Source organism: Mus musculus, chromosome 6 (genome assembly GCF_000001635.26).
Source record: "Mus musculus strain C57BL/6J chromosome 6, GRCm38.p6 C57BL/6J".
NCBI lineage: Eukaryota > Metazoa > Chordata > Mammalia > Rodentia > Muridae > Mus > Mus musculus.
This window is the reverse complement of record NC_000072.6, coordinates 131,605,854-131,632,734: the sequence shown is the minus strand read 5'-3', so window position 1 is coordinate 131,632,734 and position 26,881 is coordinate 131,605,854. Positions and strand designations below refer to the sequence as shown.

The 26,881-nt window shown below is 38.6% G+C and overlaps 1 protein-coding gene and 1 pseudogene across 1 annotated transcript; both read left to right on the top strand.

Moving 5' to 3' along the window:
• The first annotated feature begins 1,904 nt into the window (after positions 1-1,904).
• Tas2r130 (taste receptor, type 2, member 130) lies at positions 1,905-2,843 on the top strand. Its single transcript, NM_199156.1, has one exon. The coding sequence runs from the start codon at positions 1,905-1,907 to the stop codon at positions 2,841-2,843; it is 939 nt and encodes a 312-aa protein (NP_954607.1).
• Hmgb1l (high mobility group box 1-like) lies at positions 23,713-26,350 on the top strand (annotated as a pseudogene).

Sequence of the window (26,881 nt, the reverse complement as noted above, 5' to 3'; positions counted from 1 at the left end):
CATCCAAGCACCACACGGTCTGGACAATTATAGCAAGCCTGAGATGACCCCCAGACACCCAGGTTACCACTAAGATAAGCAAGTAAGGGGGAGAGAGATGGAGAAAGAGAAGCAGAACAGTGTGTTCGCTGTGAAGAGCAACAGAACTGGAGATTTCACAGTAATGAGAAACAGCCTGATATGAGTAGCCAGTGATGCTATCTGAGGCCATGGGTAAGTCCTGGGCCTGTGCTGCCACCGAGGACCATGTCTGGGTCTCTGGCCCTGCATCATTGGAGGTGTGTTACCCCCAAAGACCATGTGGATATCCCTTGTCTGAGCCATGTTGATGTCTGAGGACTGTGAAGATCTGCCCCCCCCCCTCACTGGCTAGAGCAAGAGCATCAAACACACACACACACACACACACACACACACACACACACACACACACACCTTATTTAGCTGGCACAATACAATTGGTCCTGGTGGCATGAGCACAGGTGAGCTAGCCCTGTCATTTGTCTGCCATGTGGTAGTGTGAGTGAGTGAAAGATGTCCTACCCCCACTTTCCTATTTCCACCTGCACCAGGCAGGAAAGCTGGTCCAGACTCTCACAGGCTGCAGCACTCACCTGGGCAGCTCAAAAGATCTCTCCCTGGTGACAGGGTCACGGAGAGCAGGTCCTGAGGGCATGAAATTAAGAAAGCTGGCCCTGCTCCTCTATGAATTGCTGTAGCACAAAAAGGGGCTAGTCCTGCAGATCCAAAGCTGCAGGATCTTAATTACACAGGGCAACAGCAGACTATCTGAGAGGAGTCTCAGTGAAGATCCAGTATTGATAGTGAAGCAGAAGCCAGATGCCTCCAACAAGACCAATGTCTCATTGCAATGAACATTTTCAAGTAAAGATGCCTGAACAAAAGTGTATACTGTGTGACACACTATGGCATGCTACAAGTTCCACTCATTATTCTTGGTTTTTTTTTTGTTTTTTGTTTTGTTGTTAGGTTTTGGTGGTGGTGGTGATGGTGGTGGTGGTGGTTTGACTTGATTTGGTTTGGTTTGGTTTTGGGTTTTGGTGGTTTGGGGGAGGGTGTTGAAAGTGCAGAGGGTGGGGATGGGGAAATGAGTGGAATGGGGTTCATGATGTGAAATTCACAAAGAATCCATAAAAAGATTTTTTTATGGAGAGTTAAATTATAAGGAGTATTAACCTGTTAAACTTCCTTAAAAGGTCTGTTTCTCAATGTGGAGCCAAAATTTAGATTCCTTAAAAATAAGAAGTGTTATTGTCTACTATGATGGGAGCCCTCCACAAATTTCAGCTGCTGCCAATTTTCTAATTGCTAGGAAATTCTGGAGAGTTGGTTTGCCTAATATCACACAGGACACCCAACTAAATTTAGTTTAGTTGATCTTTTGCTACACTCTAAGTTCTAAAATATTCTTCTAAAAAATGTTCATTGTTTATCTAAAATTCAAATTTAACTGAGTGCCCTACATTTTTATTTATTCAATCTAGTAGCTGTACTGAGGTTATTAGTGTGATTTCTGAAGCCCAAATTTGTAAAACTTAGCCTCAGATAAACAGCTTGAGACCATGGAAAGTAATTTGGTAAATTTGCATCTTAGCAAATAGTAGCTCAGCCTAAATTAACTGTGTGTAGAAAAGAATGACCTGCGGAGAAGATAAATGGACATACAATATCCAGGCTAAGGATTGCCAAACACACTGTTTTTAAGACTAATTGAGATTTAGATAAACTATCTACAGTCTTCATGTATAATTCTCATCTTCATCACAAGACAGACTTCAACTTAAGGAGGTAAAGACAAGGACAGCGAACCCTAAACAGCCAAGTGTAGAAACCAAACTGCATCAAATCAGCCAGAAACTAATTGGATACTTCTCTACTTTAAAATGACATACGAAACAGATACTACCTTAATGCTTGTAGCTGTTGGTGAGGCCTTAGTAGGGATTTTAGGAAATGCATTCATTGCACTGGTAAACTTCATGGGCTGGATGAAGAATAGGAAGATTGCCTCTATTGATTTAATCCTCTCAAGTGTGGCCATGTCCAGAATTTGTCTACAGTGTATAATCCTATTAGATTGTATTATATTGGTGCAGTATCCAGACACCTACAACAGAGGTAAAGAAATGAGGACCGTTGACTTCTTCTGGACACTTACCAACCATTTAAGTGTCTGGTTTGCCACCTGCCTCAGCATTTTCTATTTATTCAAGATAGCAAACTTCTTCCACCCTCTTTTCCTCTGGATAAAGTGGAGAATTGACAAGCTAATTCTCAGAACTCTACTGGCATGTGTGATTATCTCCCTGTGTTTTAGCCTCCCAGTCACTGAAAATCTGAGTGATGATTTCAGACGTTGTGTTAAGACAAAGGAGAGAATAAACTCTACTTTGAGATGCAAAGTAAATAAAGCTGGACATGCCTCTGTCAAGGTAAATCTCAACTTGGTCATGCTGTTCCCCTTTTCTGTGTCTCTGGTCTCCTTTCTCCTCTTGATCCTCTCCCTGTGGAGACACACCAGGCAGATACAACTCAGTGTAACAGGGTACAAAGATCCCAGCACAACAGCTCATGTGAAAGCCATGAAAGCAGTAATTTCCTTCCTGGCCCTGTTTGTTGTCTACTGCCTAGCCTTTCTCATAGCCACCTCCAGCTACTTTATGCCAGAGAGTGAATTAGCTGTAATATGGGGTGAGCTGATAGCTCTAATCTATCCTTCAAGCCATTCATTTATCCTCATCCTGGGGAGTAGTAAACTAAAACAAGCATCTGTGAGGGTGCTTTGTAGAGTAAAGACCATGTTAAAGGGAAAAAAATATTAGCATCATGAGCATATCTGAAGAAAAACTATCACTTTCTAAGAGAAAGGAAGACACGATCATTATCCGTCCTTTTCACATGAATATTGATTTCATGCAGTGACATCCTCTTAACAAACTTAAATTGAACCTTGAGAAATCTCATATACAGCAACTTTGCATGTCTCTATCTCTGCTTTTTCTCTCCTTTTCAATATGAGTTGACATAAAAAATAATTTTCAGAACAAATTATAACAGAAGAAAGGGCATTTTCATAATCAGTTCTGAATCACTCCTCCAAATGCAAAGCTGCCTGACAAATTCAAAACAATTGTAACAGCATCTCACTGTCGTTTGCATTCTTTGGAAAAGCAGGTGGTTTGTTCTTGGAGCCTGGCTTAGAGTTTTCTTCTTAGACCATTGAATTATGTTCATGATTGGAGAAGAGTCAAGTACCAAGTAACAATTTTTATTGTGAAGATGGGTGTTCATCATGTGATTTTGGCTGGCCTGGAACTTGTTATGTAGACTAGTCTGTCATCAAACACACAAAGATCTGCCTGCCTCACCTGCCAGTTCTAGGATTCAAGGAATGCACCACCACAGCTTGTTCAAGTGACAATTCTTACAAATGTTTTAGAAATAAATAATATACTAGAAATTAACACTGAATGTAAGTGCTGTTTAGGTATAAATTATGATTAAATGTTATAGTTAGAAAATTATTTAAGATTATAGATCAGTGATGAAAATATTCTAGAATAAGTTTTATGAAGAAACTTTTATAAAGAAACTGGAAAAAAATCTCTTGATTGCATATTGAAACAAATTTCTCCAAAAAGAACACCTACAAATTTGCTCTAGACATCTAGACTGTATCAAACAGTGAATATGAAAATATCATAACAGGATATAGCCTTTAGTATTGAAGACAGGTTCATCTATATTAAACCTGCATACATACCTAAAAGACTAAGTCAATATCCCACAAACATATTTGCACTATCATGTCTATTGAAACACTATTCATAGTAGCTAAAATATGGCACAAAACTAGACATTCATCAATAGATGAATCAATAAAGCAAATGTACATACACAAGATGAAATTGTATTCAGGCATAAAGAAGAATGCAGTCATGTCATTAGCAAAAACATAAACAGAATTGGAGGTCATTGTGATAATTGAAATAAACCAGACCTGGAAAAAACAAAACCTGTGTAATTTTTCTGAAGTAGAGAATATACTCTTGGATGGATAGATGGGTACTGTTATAGTATAAAATGTGTGTGTGTGTGTGTGTGTGTGTGTGTGTATTTCATGAAAGCAAGAATGGGACTGCTTAGAGAAAGAAAAGGACAAACAGGTGAAGGGGTGAAAGAAAAAGGCAATGACAAGGAGTAATGATATGAGCAAAGTACCATTATTAAACATGTGACAATATTATATAGAAACACATGATTTTGTGTGCCTACCAAAACTGGATAATAATTTTTAAAATGTATCTATTAAAAGGAAAGAAAAGAAAGTGCAAGCCCAGGAAAGGGAGAAAAGGAAACAATGAGAGAGAAATGGAAAATGGTGAGAAGTGAAGAGAACAAAAAGAAATGGAGTAAGTGTGGCCAGGAATGAAGGATCTCAGCTATAGTTATCCCAGTACGGTAATACAAATCTGTGACTCCAGCACTTGACAAGGCTGAGAGATGTGAGAGAGGGCCAGTTAACAACCAGTCTGGGCTTATTCCAAGAGATAAGAAGATTGGGGGAAAGTATGTAGAAGGGTTTGGAGGGAAGAGAGAGAAGAGGGAAATGATGTAATGATAGTACAAATCAAAAGTTATTTTTTCTAAAAAAGCAATGGGACAGGAAACCAACCTAACAAGTAAAGGTGCTTGGTTCACAAGACCAGCAACCTGAGTGCATCCTTGCTAGAATGAAATTGGCCTTACTCTGGAAAGCTTACTTCCTCAGTGTATTCATTGTTAAAATTCATGTGGAGATTTTAAAGAAAAAAGGAAAAAAAAAGTTAAATGGTAGATTTGTGTAGGGGAATATTCCCCTAATTAATTGATTAGATAATAAAGATGACAAGCAAATTGCTGTGCAAAAAGGAAGACAAGGTCTAAGAGGGGAAGAGGGGACACGGGAGGAAAAAAAACGGCCCTTTTTAAAGCAAGGTGGGGAGTGAGGGAAGCGAGATGTAGACAGGGAACTGTTAGACCTGGTGGCAGCTTCTGCCACCTGAAGATTTTCAACATAGTATAGTTCATGAGTTTAGGAAGATATGTTCCCTGCCCAGCGGTTGTATCATCTGTTGATTTTAAACTAAGATTGTCTGGTGTTTTCCATTTGCGGAGACTCAAGTAGACCAAAGGGAAAGAATGAATTCCACCATGCTTTGAATAGGAAGACTGGGTAGCTGGTCACGGGGACTGAGAGACCGAACATGGAGCTCTGGAGAGGCAAAGCCAGTGTTTGTGGAAGAGGCTTTGGCAAGGAGAAACGCATGGTCTCAGTCTTGGGCTATGCACCGGGCTAAGAACCAGACCTAGACCGCCAATGCCAATGCTTAGACAAATTACCATGTTTGTTTTGTTTTGTTTTGTTTTGTTTTGTTTTGTTTGTCTGTTTGTTTTTTGTTTTTAGTTGTTTTTTTCTTAAGTGCACCCTATGAATTTGCACAGCTGCTTCAAATGTAGTAATGAGGACAGTTTTCAGTCTTTCTTTATGAGGACTCAGTGAATGGACCACAGAAAGTACAGCTAAATTTCTTTCTGGTTCTGTTCCTTGCATGCTCAGTAGATAGTCATTCATACCTTAACTACCTTCTGTGATTAATCCCAGAAAACACTATGAAAGACAAATAATAATTAAATAGATGTAGTTACAAACCATTATTACACAACTGAAAGTTGCTTCAATGAGGAATCCTTTTTATACTGAATCAGATCTATACCCAGAAAGTAAAATTAGAAATGATTGTCAACTTCATTAAGCTTGAAGTCAACTCTTTGGCATGCCACTGACAGGTCTGAGAGGGTATTTTCTAGAGTTAGATGAGAAGAAAGACTCTTCTCCAGAGTGAGCAACACCTCTGCTGGCAGCCAGAATAAAGAGATCTGAGTGAACGGTGGTGATGGTTTTACCTACTCATCTTCACTATTTGCTAGTGAGTCACACCACTGCTGCTACTTCTCCTGAAACCCTTCCCTTATGTTGGGACCTAGACATTTTTTACCCATTCTTTCAAAGTTAGACTGAAGAAGAGCATCTTTTCAGATATCCTGCAGGTCTTTGATGCTAGATTGACACTGCTGAAGCATCTATTTTCATAAAATAAAAAGCTACTGGGTCTTCTTCCTCACAGTGTACCAGCAGTGTGTGTGGTTGTATGACCCAGTCTTCATCAAATAAATCTATATATGCATCCTACCAGTTCTATCTCTCTAACTCTGACTAACACAAGCTGTGGTACCAGAGATGGGGTCACTTCTGGGATAAACCCGTCCATGTGGTTCTTATGTTTTTTTGAACTAGTTTGCAGAAGGAATGTGGAAGAATTCAAAACTATGAACTTAAAAGAGCACTCAAATAGTATAAGCATTGCTTAAAGGATCATTTTAGCAGAAGCTTAGGAGATAAAAATGCTGGAGGAAATGAAGACAGTGGAGGTTTGTTTCATAGTATTTCAGAGTGGAACAAGTAGTACTGGGTTAGAGTCCATTGATACAATAAGGTATCAGGAATCTGATTGTATTCTTTCAGTGTCCTGAGAACTTGGGTAATGTTAAAATGGAAGATTATGATTAAGTCTGTTTGTCCTTAGAAATTTCAAGACAGGATAGCATTCAGGTTTTGCCATAGTTATTAATAAACATTGCAATCCAGATCTATAATGAAAGAGGGGGAAACATAGAGCAGAACAATAAAAATTGAAATGTGCCAAGAAAATGTGTGTATACAAGTGTAAAGGTTCAGAAAAGGAGAGTACAGGAGACATTTCACTTGATGATACCAAGTCCTGCAATTAAACTCAATAGCAACCTACAATACTCAATTCAGATAGAATGACAAATGGACCAGACCCTTCAAGAATACAGGTATGTATCACGACTCCAGACAAAGAAGCAAAACTTGGGGAGGCAATTGATTCATATGGAAGAAACACAAAATAAATAGGAAAAAAAGATATGAAAACAGCTAAGGCCAAATGACTAATTACAGAAATAAGAAGTATAATTGGCATATCTCTGCCATATTTTAAGATTTTATTTATACATGTATACATATACATTAAGCATTCTTTCCTCTCTTTACCATTAAATAGAGTCATGTAATAGAACAAATAATATTGGTAGTTAAGAGTTGTAAATCTGTATTGACCAATTGAATTTTTGAAAAATTAATCACTTCTCAAGGGACTTATCCATTTAGTCTAATGAAAGAAGATTGTGTTCTTGGCTATGCATTGGACAGTTATGCCCTGTTAGGCAGAATTATGATTTTGCTACAGTCTTCACTTGGAAACTAAGTATGGCATCAGATTGGATGGCACCTTGACAACAGGTGAACTTATGATGGCTATCTTGATTGTAAATGTGAATGAATATGGAATCAACTAAATGAAATGCCTAGAGGAGGAACTAGAAGGGTAAAATACTAGAAGGATTAACAGAAAAAGTATGGTAGTTGGAATAAGAATGCACCTGTAGGTTTATATATGTAAGTGCTTAGGGAGTGGCACTATTTCAAAGGATTAGGAGGTGTGGCCTTTTTGGAGAAAGTGTATCATTGAGAGTGGGCTTTGGGGTTTCAAATGCTCAAGCCAGACCCTGTGACTCTCTTCTTCATGCTGCCTATGGAACAAGGTGTAGACTCTCAGCTCCTTCTCCATCATCATATCTGCATGCATGCGTGCTTCTCATCATGACAAGGATAAATTGATCTTTTGAAATTGCAAACAAACCTTGATTAAATGGTTTCCTTAAAGAGTTATGTGGTCATGGTGTCTCTTCACAGAAATAAAACACTAAGACAGAGGGCTAGGGCAATTCTCAGAATAGGCAGCACTTCCACTGGCAGTCCAAACAGAACGTTTGAAGTAAACTCACTGCTGCATTTACCTACCAGCCTTTGCTGTCTGCTAGGAAGTGTCTACTCTTGCTGACACAATACTTCAACAATATGACAATCCAGTTTAGTTGGTTTGTTTTTTGTTTTTTGTTTGTTTTTTGTTTTTTTGTTTGTTTGTTTTGTCTTTTGCTTTTGGGGATTTTTGGGGGGGGTAGTTTTTTGGTTGGTTGGTTTGGGGAGTTTGCTTGTTTGTTTGTTCTTTCCAATATGTATTCAAGACTACATATTCATCAGGCATACTTCAGGCTTTCCATGACAGATTGTAACTATGAAGGAGTCCAGAATCACAGACTTAGAAGCTTCTAGGTTCTCAGGCTCTCCAGTGTTCAGACAGCACTTGTTGGACTGTCCAGTCTACATCATGGAAACCAAAGTAATAAATTGCCCTTGTGCTGTATGTTCTTTTTAATGGCTCATTCTTCTAGAGAACCCTGATAGTACTGACCAAAAGTTCAAACATAATAAATGTAAAATGCTCTGGAGAAATAACAACAGCAAATGACAACAGACTAAATACAAAGACCTTCCAGGAGAAAATGTTCGCTATGCTCTGTTTCCCATGTATATTTTCTTTAATACTTTGGGCTTTTTTTTTCTTCTGTGAAGTCATCTACTCCCTACCTACTATGAAGCTACTTACAAGCACTATGGCTTTCTTTCTTCACCATATTCTTGCTCTAGTCAGCTGCAAAAATTTACAGTTTGCCTGCCCTACAATTCCTCTTTTAATATAATAAAATTGTCCTCAAGCTTTTTCTGAGTATTTTTCTTAAAATATTTTGTTGACAAAACTAAGAAATGTGAGAGATGACCCATTTCCCAAGAACACATTGCACCAGAGGGAAGATTCCCCTACTTTAATTACAAAAATTTGTATATATTTGAATTCATCCTAAAGCAATTATTGCCTAATAAGGGATAAATGGTTAAGTATATAGTCAATTTAATTATTCTATTCTTAATCAGACTTAATTGGCTATGACTGTGGTCTCACTGTATATTTTGGAATCTACCACGTTTCTATTTCATAAGACAAATATATAAAGATATCCAACTGTGAAATTAAATTCTAAGATATTCATTTCTGTGAGTATAAGGTAAATTCTACCTCAGATCAGGAATATAGGCAATCATTTAGAATTATATGATTAAGTTTTATAGCCAAATGTATACTGATCAGCATGGTTTTTATTTTCTTTTTAAGAGTTGTTTTTGAGTAGGGAAGCAGAAAACCAGCAAGATCAGGGGCAAAGTCCCTTCCTGTTGGCGCCAGCACCAGGTCAACTTGGGCGTGGAATCTGTGAACAACCCCACAGTCCCCAGAGGACTCTCCACACGATCTTAGGATCAGTAGAACACAACATTTATTCTAAACCAATTGTGACAAGCCTGTGACAGCAGGAACAAGGACACGGGAGCCCTGCCTGACCAGAGGCTCAGGTTCCTTCTGATCAGAACTAGTTTACCTTTGTTTCAAACAGACCAGACAATTCCATAGTCCTCAAAGGAAACACCACTTCCAGGCACTGCAACACACCCAGGATCTTAGAATTACAGGATCCCAGGATAACAGGAGCTTAGTCACACCAGGATTTCAGGGTCTCAGAGGAAGCTTGACTGCAAAGAACTCTGACATACCCAGAATCTCAGGTTCACAGGAGCCAACAATCAAAGGATCACAGAGAAAGTTGAACTCTGAGGAGTCCTGAATCAACTGGGATTATAGGAAGGACAGGCTCCAATCAGATATGTTGAGGGAAGAAAGAACTTGAGATAATCAGATGGCAGGAAGCAAACAAGCATAAAAACAGAAGCAACATAAACCAAGGTTACTTGGTATCACCAGAACCAAACTCTCCAGCCCCAGCAAGTCCTGGATACAACATCATGCCAGAAAAGCAAGACATGGATATAAAGTCACATCTCATGATGATGATGGAGGACTTTAAGAAGGAAATACAGGAAAACACAGGTAAACAGCTAGAAGACCTTAAAGAGGAAGCACAAAAATCCCTTAGAAAAACACAACCAAACAGGTGATAGAATTGAACAAAACCATCCAAGACCAAAAACGGAAGTAAAACAATAAAGAAAACACCAAGGGAGACAACTCTGGAGATAGAAATCCTAGGAAAGAAATCAGGAACTATAGATGCAAGCATCAGCAACAGAATAAAAGTGATGGAAGAGAGAATCTCAGGTGCAGAAGAATCCATAGAAAACATAGACACAAAAATCAAAGAAAATGCAAAATGCCAAAAGATCCTAACTCAAAACATTCAGGAAATCCAGGACAAAATGAGAAGAACAAATCTAAGATTAATAGGTATAGATGAGAAAGATTATTTTCAACTTCATGGGCCAGTAAATATCTTCAATATAATTATAGAAGAAAACTTTCCTAATCTAAACAAAGAGATGCCTATGAACATGCAAGAAGCCCAGAGAACTCCAAATAGACTGGACAAGAAAAGAAATTCTTCCTGACACATAATAATCAGAACATAAAATGCACTAAATAAAGACAGAATATTAAAAGCAGTAAGGGAAAAAGGTCAAGTAACATAGTGACAGGCCTGTTAGAATTACACCAGAATTCTCACCAGATACTATGAAAGCCAGAAAATCCTGGACAGATGTTATTCAGACCCTAAGAGAACACAAATGCCAACCCAGGCTACTGTACCCAGTTAACTCTCAATTACCATGGAAGGAAAAACCAAAGTATCCCGTGACAAAAACCAAATTCACACAATATCTTTCCATGAATCCAGCCCTTCAAAGGATAATAAGAGAAAAACACCAATACAAGGACAGGAACTAAGCCCTAGAAAAAGCAAAAAAATAATTCTTCAACAAACCTAAAGTAAGACAGCCACAAGAACAGAATCCCAACTCTAACAACAAAAATAAGAGGAAGCAACAATTGCTTTTCCTTAATATCTCTTAATGTGAATGGACTCAATTCCCCAATAAGAAGACATAGACTATGATACTGGCTATATAAACAGGACCCAACTTATTGCTGCTTACAGGAAACCCAACTCAGGCATAAAGGCAGACACTACCTCAGAGTGAAAGGCTGGAAAACAGTTTTCCAAGCACATGGTTCAAAGAAACAACCTGGAGTACCCATTTTAATATTGAATAAAATCAACTTCTAAAGTAAAGTTATCAAAAAAAAAGACAAGGAGGGGGGAATTCACACTCATCAAAGGTAAAATCTTCCAAGATGAACTCTCAATTCTGAATATCTATGCTCCAAATGCAAGGGCAATCACATTCATTACAGAAACTTTAGTAAAGCTCAAAGCACACATTGCATCTCACACAATAATAGTGGGTGACTTCAACACCCCACTCTCATCAATGGACAGATCCTGGAAACAAAAACTAAACAGAGACACAGTGAAACTAACAGAAGTTATGAAACAAATGGATTTAATAGATATCTACAGAACATTTTATCCTAAAATAAAAATGATATACCTTCTTCTCAGCACCTCATGGTACCTTCTCCAAGACTGAACATATAATTGGTCTCAAAACAGGTCTCAACAGATACAAAAATATTGAAATTGTCCCATGCATCCTATCAGATCACCACAGACTAAGTCTGATCTTCAATAACAACATAAATAAGACAAAGCCAAGATTCATGTGGAAGGTGAACAACATGCTCCTCAATGATACCTTCGTCGAGGAAGAAATAAATAAAGAGAATAAAGACTTTTTAGATTTTAATGAAAATGAAGCAACAACATAACCAAAATTATGAGGCACAATGAAAGCAGTCCTAAGAGGAAAACTCATAGCTCTGAGTGCCTCCAAAAAGAAACTATGGAGATCATACACTAGCAGTTGACAGTACACCTGAAAGCTCTAGAAAAAAATAGAAGCAATTTTACCCAAGAGGAGTAGACTACAGGAAATAATCAAACTTGGGGTCAAAATCAGCCAATTGGAAACCAAAAGAACTATTCAAAAAATAAACCAAACCAGGAGCTGTTTCTTTCAGAAAATCAACAAAATAGATAACCCCTTAGCCAGACTAATAAGAGGGCACAGAGACAGCATCCTAATTAACAAAATAAGAAATGAAAACAGAGACATAACAACAGAACCTGAGGAAATCCAAAACACCATCAGATCCTACTACAAAAGGCAATATTCAACAAAACTGAAGAACCAGGATGAAATGGCCAAATTTCTAGGCAGATACCAGGTACCAAAGTTAAATCAGGAACAGATTAATGGCCTAACAGTCATATATCCCCTAAAGAAATGAAAGCAGTCAATAAAATTCTCCCAACCAAAACAACCCCAAGACAAGATGGGTTTACTGCAGAGTTCTACAAAACCTTCAAAGAAGACATAATTCCAGTTCTTCTCAAACTATAACACAAAATAGAAAAAGAAAGTACTCTACCCAACTCATTCTACAAAGCCACAATTTCTCTGATATATAAGCAACATATATACCCAAAAAAGATAGCAAACTTCAGAACAATTTCCCTTATGAATAATTGATGCAAAAATACTCAATAAAATTCTCGCTAACCAAATCCAAGAACACATCAAAACAATCATTGATCATGATCAAGCAGGCTTCATTTCAGGGATGCAGGGATGGTTTATTATACAAAAATACTTCAACATAATCCGCTATATAAACAAACTCACAGACAAAAACCACATGATCATCTTGTCAGATGCTGAGACAGGATTTGACAAAATACAACATCCATTCATGATAAAAGCCTTGGAAAGATTAGGAGTTCAAGGACCATACCTAAACATAATAAAAGCAATCTACAGCAAACCAGTAGCCAACATCAAACTAAATAGACAGAAGCTGGAAGCAATCCCAATAAATCAGGGACTAGACAAGGCTGCCCTCTTTCTACCTACCTATTCAATAGAGTACTCAAAGTCCTAGACAGAGCAGTTCGACAACTAAAGGAGGTCAAGGGGATTCAAATTGGAAAGGAAGAAGTCAAAATATCACTATTTCCAGATGGTATAATAGTAAATATAACTGAGAAAAAAATCGCACCAGAGAACTCCTAAACATGATAAAGAGTGTCAGTGCAATAGCAGTAAACAAAATTAACTTCACAAATCAGTGGCCTTTCCCTACACAAAGTTTAAACAGGCTGAGAATGAAATTAGGGAAACAACACCCTTCACAATAGTCAAAAAATACAAAATACATTGGTGTGATTCTAAATAAAAAAGTGAAAGATCTGTATGACAAGAACTTCAAGTCTCTAAAGAAAGAAATCAAAGATCTCAGAAGATGGAACGATCTCCTATGCTCATGGATTGGCAGGATTAATATAGTCAAAAGGGCTATCCTGCCGAAAGTAATCTACTGATTCAATGCAATTCCCATCAAAATTCCAACTCAATTCTTCACTGAGTTAGAACGGGCAATTTGCAAATTCATCTGGAATAATAACAAACATAGGATAGCAAAAACTATTCTCAACAATAAAAGAATCTCTGGTGGAATCACCATGCCTTACCTTAAGCTGTACTACAGAGCAACTGTGATAAAAACTTCTTGGTACTGGTATAGCGACAGACAAGTAGACCAATGGAACAGAATTGAAGACCCAGAGATGAACCCACACACCTATTGTCACTTGATCTTTGACAAGGGAGCTAAAACCATTCAGTGAATAATTGACAGCACTTTCAACAAATGGTGCTGGCACAACCGGAGGTTATCATGTAGAAGAATTCGAATTGATCCATTATTTTCTCCTTGTTCAAAGCTCAAGTCTAAGTAGATCAAAGACCTCCACATACAACCAGAGACACTGAAATTTATAGAGGAGAAAGTAGAGAGAAGCCTTGAAGATATGGGCACAAGGAAAAAATTCCTAAAGAGAACAGCAATGGCTGTGTTGTAAGATCAAGAATTGACAAATGGGACCTGACAAAATTGCAGTTTCTATAATGCAAAAGAAACTTTCAAAAAGATCAAAAGGCCACTAAACAGACTGGGAAAGGATCTTTACCAATCCTGAATCTAATAGGGGACTAATATTCAATATATACAAAAAGCTCAAGATGCTGGACTCCAGAAATTCAAATAACCCCATTAAAAATGGGGTACATAGATAAACAAAGAATTCTCAACTGAGGAATCCTGAATGGTTGAGAAGTGCCTGAAAAAGTGTTCAACATCTTTAATCATCGGGAAATGCAAATCAAAACAACCTTGAGATTCCAGCTCACACCATTCAGAATGGCTAAAATCGAAAATTTAGGTGACAGCAGATGCTGGCAAGGATGTGGAGGAACACTGCTCCATTGTTGGTGGGATTGCTAACTGGTACAACCACTCTGGAAGTCAGTCTGCCAGTTCCTCAGAAAATTGGAAATAGTACTACTGGAAGATCCAGTAATACCTATCCTAAGCACATACCCAGAAGATGTTCCAACTGGTAATAAGGACACATGCTCCATTATGTTCATAGCAGCCTTATTTATAATAGCCAGAAGCTGGAAAGAATCCAGATGTCCCTCAACAGAGGAGTAGATACAGAAAATGTGGTACAATTACACAATGGAGTACTACTCAGCTATTAAAAACAATCAATTTATGAAATTCTTGGGTAAATGGATGTATCTGGAGGATGTCATCCTTAGTGAGTTAACCCAATGGCAAAAGAAGTCACTAGGTATACACTCACTGATAAGTGGATATTTGCCCAGAAACTTTGAATAACCAAGATACAATTTGCAAAACACAAGAAAATCAGGATGAAGAAAAACCAACGTGTAGATACTTCATTCCTCCTTAGAATAGCCATGAAAGGAAGTACGGAGACAACGTTTGGAGCTAAGTCAAAATATGGACTATTCAGAGACTACTCCACCAGGGGATCCATCCCATAGTCAGCCACCAAATGCAGACACTCTGGCACATGCCAGCAGGATTTTGCTGAAGGGACCCTGATATGGCTGTCTTGTGTGTGGCTATGCCAGGGCCCTGCAGATGCAGAAGTGGATGCTCATGGTCATCTGTAGAATGGAACACAGGGCCCCCAATGGAGGATATAGAGAAAGTTCCCAAACAGCTGAAAGGTTCTGCAACCATATAGGTGGAACAGCAATATTAAGTAACCACTATACACAGAGCTCTTTTCTCTAGCTGCATATGTTGCAGAAGATGGCCTAGTGGCCATCATTGGGAAGAGAGGCCTCTAGGTCTTGCAAACTTTATGTGCCCTAAAACAAGGGAAGACAAGGACCAAGAAGTAGGAGTGCATGGGTAAGGGAACAGGGTAGGGAGAGTATATAGGGAACTTTCAGGATAGCATTTGAAATGTAAATAAAGAAAATATCTAATAAAATAAATTTTAAAAGAAAAAGAAAAAATGTTCAACATACTTAATCATCAGGGAAATGCAAGTCAAAAAAACCTTGAAATTCCACCTCACACCAGTCAGAATGGCTGAGATCAAAAATTCAGGTGACAGCAGATACTAGCAAGGATGTGAAAAAGAGGAACACTCCTCCATTGCTGGTGGGATTGCAATCTTGTACAACCATAGTGGAAATCAGCCTGGCGGTTCCTCAGAAAACTGGACATGGTACTACTGGAAGATTCAGCTTCACCTCTCCTGGGCATATACCCAGAAAATGTTCCAATTTGTAATAAGGAAACATGCTCCACTATGTTCATAGCAGCCTTATTTATAATTTCCAGAAGCTGCAAAGTACCCAGTTGTCCCTCAAGAGAAGAATGGATAAAATGTGGTACATTTACACAATGGAGTACCACTCAGCTATTAAAAACAATCAATTTATGAAATTCTTGGGCATATGGATGTATCTGGGAGATATCATCCTGAGTGAGTTAACCCAATTACAAAACAAGTCACTAGATACGGACTCACTGGTAAGTGGTTGTTAGCCCAGAAACCTAGAATACCCAAGATACAATTTGCAAAATACAAGAAAATCAAGAGGATGGAGGACCAACTAGCGGATTCTTCGTTCATCCTTAGAATGGGGAACAGGATACCCATGAAGGGAGTACCAGAGACAGGGTTTGGAGGTGGGACAAAGGGATGGACCATCCAGAGATTGCCCCACTCAGGGATCCATCCCATAGTCAGCCACCAAACGCAGACACTCTTGCACATGCCAGCAGGGACCCTGATATGGCTGTCCTGTGTGGGGTTATGCCAGTGCCTTGCAGATGCAGAGGTGGATGCTCACAGTAATCTATAGGATGGAACACGGGGCCCCCAATGGAGAAGCTAGAGAAGTTACCCAAGGTGCTGAAGGGTTCTTCAACCCTATAGGTGGAACAACAATATGAACTAACCAGCATACACAGAGCTCATGTCTCTGGTTGCATATGAAGCAGAAGATGGCCTGGTCGGCCATTATTGGGAAGAGAGGACCCTTGTTCTTGCAAACTTTGTATGCACCAGTTCAAGAGAACACCAGGACCAAGAGTTGGGGGTGGTTAAGTAGGGTAGCAGGGTTGGGGGAGGTTATAGGGGACTTTCGGGGTGGCATTTGAAATGTAAATGAAGAAAATATCTAAAATAATAAAAAAAAGAAAACAATATATTACTATTTACAGATGATGTGATAGTATATATAAGTGATTCTAAAAGTTCCACCAGAGAACTCCTAACCATGATAAACAGCTTCAGTGAAGTAACTGGATATAAAATTAAATCAAACAAGTCAATGGCTTTTCTCTACACAAAGGATAAACAGGCTGAGAAGAAATTAGGGAAACAACACCTTTCACAATAGCCATAAATAATATAAATACCTTGGTGTAACTCTCAGAAAGGAAGTGAATGATCTGTATGATAAGAACTTCAAGTCTCTGAAGAAAGAAATCAAAGAAGATCTCAGAAGATGGAAAGATTTCCCATGCTCATGGATTGGCAGGATCAATGTAGTAAAAATGGCTGTCTTGCCAAAAACAATCTACAGATTCACTGCATCCCCATCAAAATTCCGACACAATTCTTCAACGAATTAGAAATGGCAATTTGCAAATTAATCTGGAATAACGCAAAACCTAGGATACAAAAAAATCTTCTCAATGATAAAAGAATCTCTGCTGGAATCACCAAATGTGACCTAAAGCTGTACTAGAGAGTAATTGTGATTTAAAAAATGCATGGTACTGGTACAGCGACAAACAGGTAGACGAATGGAATAGAATTGAGGACACAGAAATGATCCCACAAACCTATGGTCACTTGATCTTTGACAAGGGAGCTAAAACCATCCAGTGGGGGAAAAATAGACAGCATTTTCAACAAATGGTGCTAGCACAACTGGCAGTTATCATTTAGAAGAATGTGAATTGATACATTCTTCTCCTTGTACTAAGTCAAGTCTGAGTGGATCATGGAACTTCACATAAAAGCAGAGACACTGAAACTTATAGAAGGGAAAGTGGGGGAAAGCCTCAAAGATATGGGCACAGGAGAAAAATTCCTGAATAGAACAGCAATGGCTTATGCTGTAAAATCAAGAATTGACAAATGGGACCTCATAAAATTTCGATGCTTCTGTAAGGCACAAGATACTTTCAATAAGACAAAAAGGCCACCAACAGATTGGGAAAGGATCTTTACCAATCCTAAATGATATAGTGTACTAATATCAAATATATATTTAAAAAATCTCAAGAAGATACACTCCAGAAAATCAAATAACCCTATTAAAAATTGGGGTACATAGCTAAACAAAGAATTCTCAACTGAGGAATACCAAATGGATGAGAAGCACCTGAAACAATGTTCAACATCCTTAATCATCAGGGAAATGGAAATCAAAACAATCCTGAGATTCCACCTCACACCAGTGAGAATGGGTAAGATCAAAAATTCAGGTGACAGCAGATGCTGGCAAGGATGTGGAAAAAGAGGGACACTCCTCCATTGTTGGTGGGATTGCTAACTGGTACAACCACTCTGGAAATCAGTCTTGCAGTTCCTCAAGACTGGCATATACACAGAAGATGTTCCAACTTGTAATAAGAACACATGCTCCACTATGTTCATAGCAGCCTTATTTATAATAGCCAGAATCTGGAAAGAATCCAAATGTCCCTCAGCAGAGGAATGGTTAGAGAAAATGTGGGACATTTACACAATGTAGTAACTACTCAGCAATCAAAAACAATTAATTTATGAAATTCTTAGGCAAATCAATGCATCTGGAATATCATCCTTAATGAGGTAACCCAGTCACAAAAGAACACACATGGTGTGCACTCACTGATAGGCGGATATTAGCCCGTAAAGTTAGAATATCCCAGATACAAATTAGCAAACCCCCCACCCCCAAAAAAGAAATCAAGAAGGAAGACCAAAGTGTGGATAGTTCACTCCTTCTTAGAATGGGGAACATAATACTCATGGAAGGAATTACAGAGACAAAGTTCAGAGCGAAGGCAGAAGGAAAGACCATACAGAGACTGCCTCACCTGGGGATCCATCTAATAATCAGCCACCAAACCCAGAAACTATTTCACATGCCAGCAAGATTTTGCTGACAGCACCCTGATCTAGCTCTCTCTTGTGAGGCTATGCCAGTGCCTGGCAAATACAGAAGTGGATGTTCATAGTCATTTTTTGGATGGAACACAGGGTCCCCAATGAAGGAGCTAGAGAAAGTACCCAAGGAGTTCAAGGGGTCTGCAACCCTATAGGTGTAACAACAATATGAACTAACCAATACCCCAAGAGCTTGTGCCTCTAGCTGCATATGTAGCAGAAGATGGCCTAGTCAGCCATCAATGGAAAGACAGGCCCCTTGGTCTTGCAAACATTATATGCCCCAGTACAGGGGAACACCAGGGCCAAGAAGTGGGAGTGGGTGGGTAGGGAAGCAGGGAAAGAGGAGGGTATAGGGGACTTTGAGGATAGCATTCGAAATGTAAATGAAGAAAATATCTAATAAAAAATTTAAAAAAAAAGAAAAAAGAACTGAGCAACGATTTTAGAACACGGCCTGATGAGGATCTGGCATTTGCCTCTCTTCTCAGCATTGTTGATGCTCTTGAGAGCATCCGCCAGAACATTCATTTGCACCATGGAAGGGTGGCGAGAGAGACACCTGACATGGTTACTGAAATCCAAACTTGGGTACTCTGCAAGAGCAATGGGTGCCCTTAACCTTTGAACCATCTCTAAAGGCCCTGAGTCTTAAGTGTTTCTAGATAATCCCTCTGGCAGAGAACTCTTGTCAGTACTAGGGATGAAAAACTTTGTTATTGCTATTAGGAATAAGGACTCAATAAAGGACAGTGCTTAGACACAATTATGACAACTCTGAGAAAGAGAAAGAATGTGTTTTAGCTACCTGTGCTGCCACTTATAAACCCAGCGTTTGAATGCAGAGTCAGGCCCAACTGTTCTGGACTGAAGCAGAGACCCAGTGCTGGACCTGATCCCACAAAGGACACACTCATATTGCCGCTCGACCCCCACCCCCTTCAATGTATTCAAACACATCCAGCTTTGCAGGTGATACCTTAAACCCCACCCCAAGACCCAGAACACTGGGACCCCTGCTACCCTGGGAAGCAAATTCCCTAACCAGCCTGAGACCCAGGTGCCCTCTGGTCCCCACCTGTGCAGACTGGGAATAGAGTACTTGTGCAGGACTGATTCCACACAGCCCACCCAGCAGTTGCAGCTCTACTCCACAGGATCACAGGAAAGACAGGCTCCAGTCAGAGACAGGGAGGCCAGATAACACCAGAGATAACCAGATGGTGAAAGGCAAGCCTAAGAACATAAGCAACAGATATCACTTGGTAACATCAGAACCCAATTCTTACACCACAACAAGTCCTGGACATACAACACACCTTAAAACAAGATTCATATCTAAACTCTCATTTCATAAGCTGTTAGAAAACTTTAAGAAGGACATAAATAACTCCCTTAAAGAAAAATAGAAGAACACAAGTAAACAAGTAAAAGCACTTAAAGAGGAAACACATAGATCCCTTAATGAAATACAGGAGAATACAAACAAACAGGTGAAGGAATTGAACAAAACTATCCAGGAACTAAAAATGGAAGTAGAATCATTAAATGAAACTCAAAGGGAGACAGCTCTAGAGATGGAAAACCTAGGAAAGAGATCAGGAGTCACAGATGCAAGCACCTCCAACCGAATAAAAGAGATAGAAGAGAGAATCTCAGTGGCAAAAGATATAAGACAAAGACACAACAGTCAAGGAAAGTACAAAAAGCAAAAAAAAATAAAAATAAAAAAATAAAAATAAATAAATAAATAAATAAATAAATAAACTCCTATGTCAAAACATTCAAGAAATCCAAGACACAATGAATAGACCCAACCTGAGAATAATAGGAATAAAAGAAAGTGAAGATTCCCAACTGAAAGGACCAACAAACATCTTCTACAAAATTATGGAAGAAAATTTCCCTAACCTAAAGAAAGATATGCCCATAAAATTATAAGAAGCCTACAGAACTCCACATAGATTGGACCAGAAAAGAAATTTCTTCCATCACATAATAATCAAAACACCAAATGCACAAAACAAAGAAAGAATATTAAAAGCAGTAATGAAAAACGGTCAAGTAAAATATAAATAAAGGCAGACCTATCAGAATTACACCAGACTTCTCAACAGAGACTATACAAGCCAGAAGAGAGTGGACAGATATGATATAGACCCTAAGAGAACACAAATGCCAGCCCAGGCTACTATACCCAGAAAAACTCTCAATTACCATAGATGGAGAAACCAAGATATTCCAAGACAAAGCCAAATTTAAACAATATCTTTCTACTAACCCAGCACTACAAAGGATAATATAAGAAAAAGGCCAATATAAGGAGGGAAACTACACCCGAGAAAAAGCAAGAAATTAATCTTTTCACAACAAACCCAAAAGAAGAGAAACACACAAACATAATTCCAACTCTAACCACAAAAATAGTAGGAAGCAAGGATCATTGGTCCCTAGTATCTCTCAACATCAATGAACTCAATTCCCCCAATAAAATGAAATAGGCTAATAGACTGGATATGTAAACAGGATCCAGCATTTTGCTGCATACAGAAAACATACCTCAGAGTCAAAGACACACATTCCCTCAAAGTAAAAGGGTGGGCAATTTTTTCCAAGGAAATGGTCCCAAGAGACAAGCTGGAGTAGCTATCCTAATATATCCAACAAAATAATCTTTCAATCAAATGTTACAAAAAAAAATGGGGAAAGTCACTACACACGTATCAAAGGAAAAATTCACCAAGATGAACTCTCAATTCTGAATATCTTTGCCCCAAAATCAAGGGCACCCACCTTGTAAAAGAAATGGTACTAAAACTCAAACACACATTGAACCTCAGACAATAATAGTAGGAGATTTCAACACCCCACTCTCACCAATGGAAAAATCATGGAAACAGAAATTAAACAGAGACAAGTGAAACTAAAAGAAGTTATGAACCAAATGGATTTAACAGATATTTTCAGAACATTTCACCCTAAAACAAAAGAATATGCCTTCTTATCAGCACCTCATGGATCCTTCTCAAAAATCAACTGAAACATCGACAGATACAATATCATTGAAGTAATCCTATTTATTCTATTGGACCACCAAGGAATAATGTTAGTCTTCAATAGCAACAAAAACAACAGAAATCCCACATACACATGGAAGCTGAACTACTCAATGATAACATGGTCAGGGGAGAAATAAAGAAAGAAATTAAAGACATTTTAGAATTCAATGAAAATGAAAGTACAACATACCCAAACTTATGGGACAAAATGAAAGTAGTGCTAAGAGAAAAACTCATAGCTCTGAGTACCTACCAAAAACAAAAAACAAACAAGCAAACAAACAAACAAACAAAAAAAAAAACCAAACTGGAGAAAGCATATAATACCAACTTAACAGGACACTTGAAAGTGCTAGAACAAAAAGAAGCAAATACACCCAAGAGGAGTAGATGGCAGGAAATAATCAAATTCACATCTGAAATCAACCAAGTAAAACAAAAAGAACTATACAAACAATCAACAAAACTAGAAGCTGATTCTTTGAGAAAATCAACAAGATAGACAAACTTTAGCCAGACTAACCAGAGGGCACAGAGACAGTATCCAAATTAACAAAATCAGAAATGAAAAAGGAGACATAACAAAAAAAAAAAGAAAAAAAAAAGAAATTCAAAAACTAAACAAATCTGACTACAAAAGTCTGCCGCAGACCCTCTGGGTCCCTTTGTCTGAGTAGGATGGGTCTCTGGGTGCAGATGGGCAAGGAGTCAGCGAAAATGGCAGACAGTTCAACACTCGTGATTGTGTAGAATCTGAATGTAATTTGTCAAGTCGAGCATAGAGCTTTTTATACAGAAGAATAACAAGAAACCAGGTGAGATACAGCCACCAAGTTACAGCGACACAATACAAAAGGAATGTATACATCAAAAGAAGGTGGGATCCAGGCCTCTGCCACTAAGAAGGGAGCCAGGTGTAAAGCTAGTCTATTGTTAAGCTCACCACCAGGGGTTCTTAGTAAATGCCTGATTTATGCTGTTTCTTTGGGCCAAGGGAAGTAACACTTCTCAGGGGGATTCCCTAACTCTTTCATGATGAACCCACCTGTTCACTAGGCCATTGTGAATTCCCTTGTCTGGGTAAGACTGACTATTGTCTCAAGTAAACATTCTGCAGACCAGCCCTGAGCTATTCAGGCTCCTTCCTTTGTAATGCCTAATTAGTTTCACTGTCTCTACTAGAAGTAAATTTGAATGTTACTGAATAGATAAGGTTCTCACTGAATTCCTACTGAATTCCAAGTTTGTCCACTTCAAGGATTTTCTGGGATGTTGGAACACTGGTGAAGGCTTAGCTATGTCAGAATTCAATCTTAAAAGGCACTTATAATAAAATAATACTAAAAGAGAGCACGTGGATCCATACACCAGACTAATGCGGGGCTAGGGTATGAGTATATGGGTTATGAGAACGCCAAAGTTCCAGGAAGTAAGTTTCTGTGAAACTCTTTGCCTCGTGAGTGCTCCCAGGCCTCTCGGCCTGCCAAGCAAACTTCACTGGAGTGTGCGTAGCAAAAGTCTATACTCAACAAAACTAGAAAACCGGATGAATGGATGATTCTCTAGACAGATACCAGGTACCAAAGTTAAATTATGGAGCAGATAAACCATCTAAGCAGCTCCATAAACCCCAAGTAAATAGATGAAATCATTAAAAGTCTCAAAAAAAAAAAAAAGAAAAGAAGAGAAAAGAAAAGGAAAGGAAAGAAAAGAAAAGAAAAGAAAAGAAAAGAAAAGAAAAAGAAGGAACACTACCCAATTCTTTCTAAGAAGCCACAATTACACTGATACCTAAACCACAAAAAGAGTCTACAAAAAAGAGAACTAAAGACCAATATCCCTTATGATTATCAATGAAAATATACTCAATAAAATTCCTGCACACCAAATGCAAGAATACATCAAAATGACCATCCATTATGATCAAGTAGGGTTCATCCCAGGGATGCAAGGATGGTTCAATATACAGAAATCCATCAATGTAATCCACTATATAAACAAATTCAATAAAAAAAAAAAATCACACAGGATAATCTCATTGGATGTGGGGAAAGCCTTTGACAAAATACATATTGAATTTTCATGTTAAAAGTATTGGAGAGGTCAGGAATTCATGGTACATATCTAAATATAATTATATGCAAAATTACCTAGCAGAGAGACTGAGGAGGCTTTGTCTGGCTCCTGCTCTCACAGTCATTGCAGTACATTGAGCACCATAGAGACAGCTATGGGACAAGCGAGAGCCAGATGGTCACTGGGAGACTCTGTGCCTCATGGAGGAAAATCAACTAAACATGGGCAAAGGAGATCCTAAGGAACTGAGAGACAAAACGTCTTCATATGCATTTTTTGTGCAAACCTGTTGGGAGGAGCACAAGAAGAAGCACCCAGATGCTTCTGTCAACTTCTCAGAGTTCTCCAAGAAGTGCTCAGAGAGGTGGGAGACCATGTCTGCTAAAGAAAAGGGGAAATGTGAAGATATGGCAAAGGCTGACAAGGCTCATTACGAAAGAGAAATGAAAACTACATTCCACCACCCTCCCAAAGCGGAGACCAAAAAGAAGTTCAAGGACCGCAATGCACCCAAGAGGCCTTCTTCAGCCTTCTTCTTATTCTGTTCTGAGTACCGCCCCAAAATCAAAGGTGAGAGTCCTGGCTTATCCATTGGTGATGTTGCAAAGAAACTAGGAGAGATGTGGAACAACACTGCAGCGGATGACAAGCAGCTCTATGAGAAGGCTGCCAAGCTGAAGGAGAAGTACAAAAAGGATATTGCTGCCTACAGAGCTAAAGGAAAACCTGATGCAGTGAAAAAGAGGGTAATCAACGCTGAAAAGAGCAAGAATAAAAGGAAGAGGAAGATGAGGTTCTAGGGCAGTTTTTTTCTTGTCTATAAAACATTTAACCCCCATGTAGACAACTCACTTCTTTTGTTTGTTTGGGTTTTTTGTTTGTTTGTTTGGGGATTTTTTGGGGGGGTGGGTTTTTTGTTTGTTTGTTTCTTTGTTTGTTTGTTTGTTGTTTTGTTTTCCGAGACAGGGTTTCTCTGTGTATACTTGGCTGTCCTGGAACTCACTCTGTAGACCAAGCTGGCCTCAAACTCAGAAATCCACCTGCCTCTGCCTCTGCCTCTGCCTCTGCCTCTGCCTCTGCCTCTGCCTCTGCCTCTGCCTCTGCCTCTGCCTCTGCCTCTGCCTCTGCCTCTGCCTCTGCCTCTGCCTCTGCCTCTGCCTCTGCCTCTGCCTCTGCCTCTGCCTCTGCCTCTGCCTCCCGAGTGCTGTGATTAAAGGCGTGTGCCACCACGCCTGGCAACTCACTCCTTTTAAAGAAAAAAATTGAAATGTAAGGCTGTGTAAGATTTATTTTTAAACTATACAGTGTCTTTTTGTATAATTAATACACTACCGAATATGACTTTAGATAGCCCTGTCCAGGTGGAATTTTCAATAGCCACTAATCTTGCATGGTACAGTCTGTGGGTTGTAAATTGGCATGGAAATTCAAAGCAGGTTCTTGTTGGTGCACAGCACAAATTAGTTATATATGGGAACAGTAGTTTGGTTTTGGGTTTTGTTTTTTTTTTTTTTTTGGTTTTTGTTTTTTGCTTCTTTTGCTTTTATTTTTGGGTTTATTGTTTTCATCTTCAGTTGTCTCTGATGCAGCTTATACAAAGATAATTGTTATTCTGTTAACTGAATACCACTCTGTAATTGCAAAAAAAAAAAAAAAAATTGTGGCTGTTTTCTTGACATTCTGAATGCTTCTAAGTAAATACATTTTTTTTATTAGTATTGATGTCCTTTTCATAGGTCTGAAAGTTTTCTTCTCAAGGGGAAGCTAGACTTTTGCTTTTGCCCATTTTGGGTCACATGGATTATTACAGTGTGTACCTTTCATATAGTTAGCTGGAAGAGGGCTTTTGTCCACACACCCTGCCATTGTGGTAGGGGTAACATTTTCATCCATAGTTTAAGAATCTCCTAAATTGTGAACAGTTGGATAATAGATATTATATAACCTACTTGGCAAAGCAAGGAGTGATCAATTCTGTCATACTGTGGGATTATTAGAATCAAGCAATCTGAAAGTCTGTCTTTGAAGGACTAATAGAAAAGTATGTTCTAATCCTTACACGAGGACTCTACTGTTTGTGGCAGTTATGTTTTGCAGGTTCCCCTACTAAAGAAGACCTGTGAATGTATCCCCAAAAGCATGAGCTTAAAATACAAGACTGCCATACTATTTGTTGACCTTAGTCCCAGTGAAGGCAATCACAAGAACGATGGCTGTAACACCTTTGCCCTTCTATCTAAATACGAATTGCTCAGGAAACTTGACTGTTTAAAGGTATTTTTAATTAGTTGAACCAGATTTTAAAATTATTCCACATCTAAAATGAAGGGTATATTTTCCTATATCGTGATTTGTCCCTTTATAAATCAGATACAAGGAAAGAGGATAAACTTTGCATATTAGTACCAGTTGTTCAATTCATTTGCGTTTTCTTTGTAAAACCCAAATTCATTCATTAATCATGTTTAATCTGCTTAGTTTAGGGAACAATTTGGCAATTTTGTGGGGTTTTTTTTTTTTGAGATTATAGTTCTCTTAAAGTGCCAGTGTTTTAAAATAGCGTTCTTATAATTTCACATGCTTTTGTGACGGAGTGCTGTTATATAATTTTGACTTGGGTTCTTTACATTTGTATTGTTAATGTAATTTGAGAAAGAATACTGAACATGAGTCCTGGGTGATATTAATAAACTAATAATTACAGTTTTTTCTACTAACAATATTTTATTCATGTTTAGGAAATACAGGATATTCCACAGTCTTTTTTTTTCTTTTGCTTTATTTTGCATATTTTATTAGATATTTTCTTCATTTACAATTTAAATGCTATCCCCAAAGCCCCCTATACTACCCCCTGCCCTGTTCCCCAACCCATCCACTCCTGCTTCTTGGCCCTGGCAATCCCCTGTACTGGGGCATATAATCTTTGCAAGATCAAGGGCCTCTCCTCCCAAGGATGGCCTACTAGGCTACATCTGCTACATATGCAGATATAGGCGCGAGCTCCGGGGGTACTGGTTAGTTCATATTGTTGTTCCTCCTATAGGGTTGCAGACCCCTTGAGCTCCTTGGGTACTTTCTCTAGCTCCTCCATTGGGGGCCCTGTGTTCCATCCAATACACGACTGTGAGCATCCACTTCTGTGTTTGCCAGGAACTGACATAACCTCACTAAAGTCAGCTGTATCAGTGTTCTGTCAGCAAAATCTTGATGACATATGCAATTGTGTCCACATTTGG

Coding starts and splice junctions, on each gene's coding strand:
- Tas2r130 (NM_199156.1), top strand. CDS start 1,905: ATGACATACGAAACAGATACTACCTTAATGCTTGTAGCTGTTGGTGAG.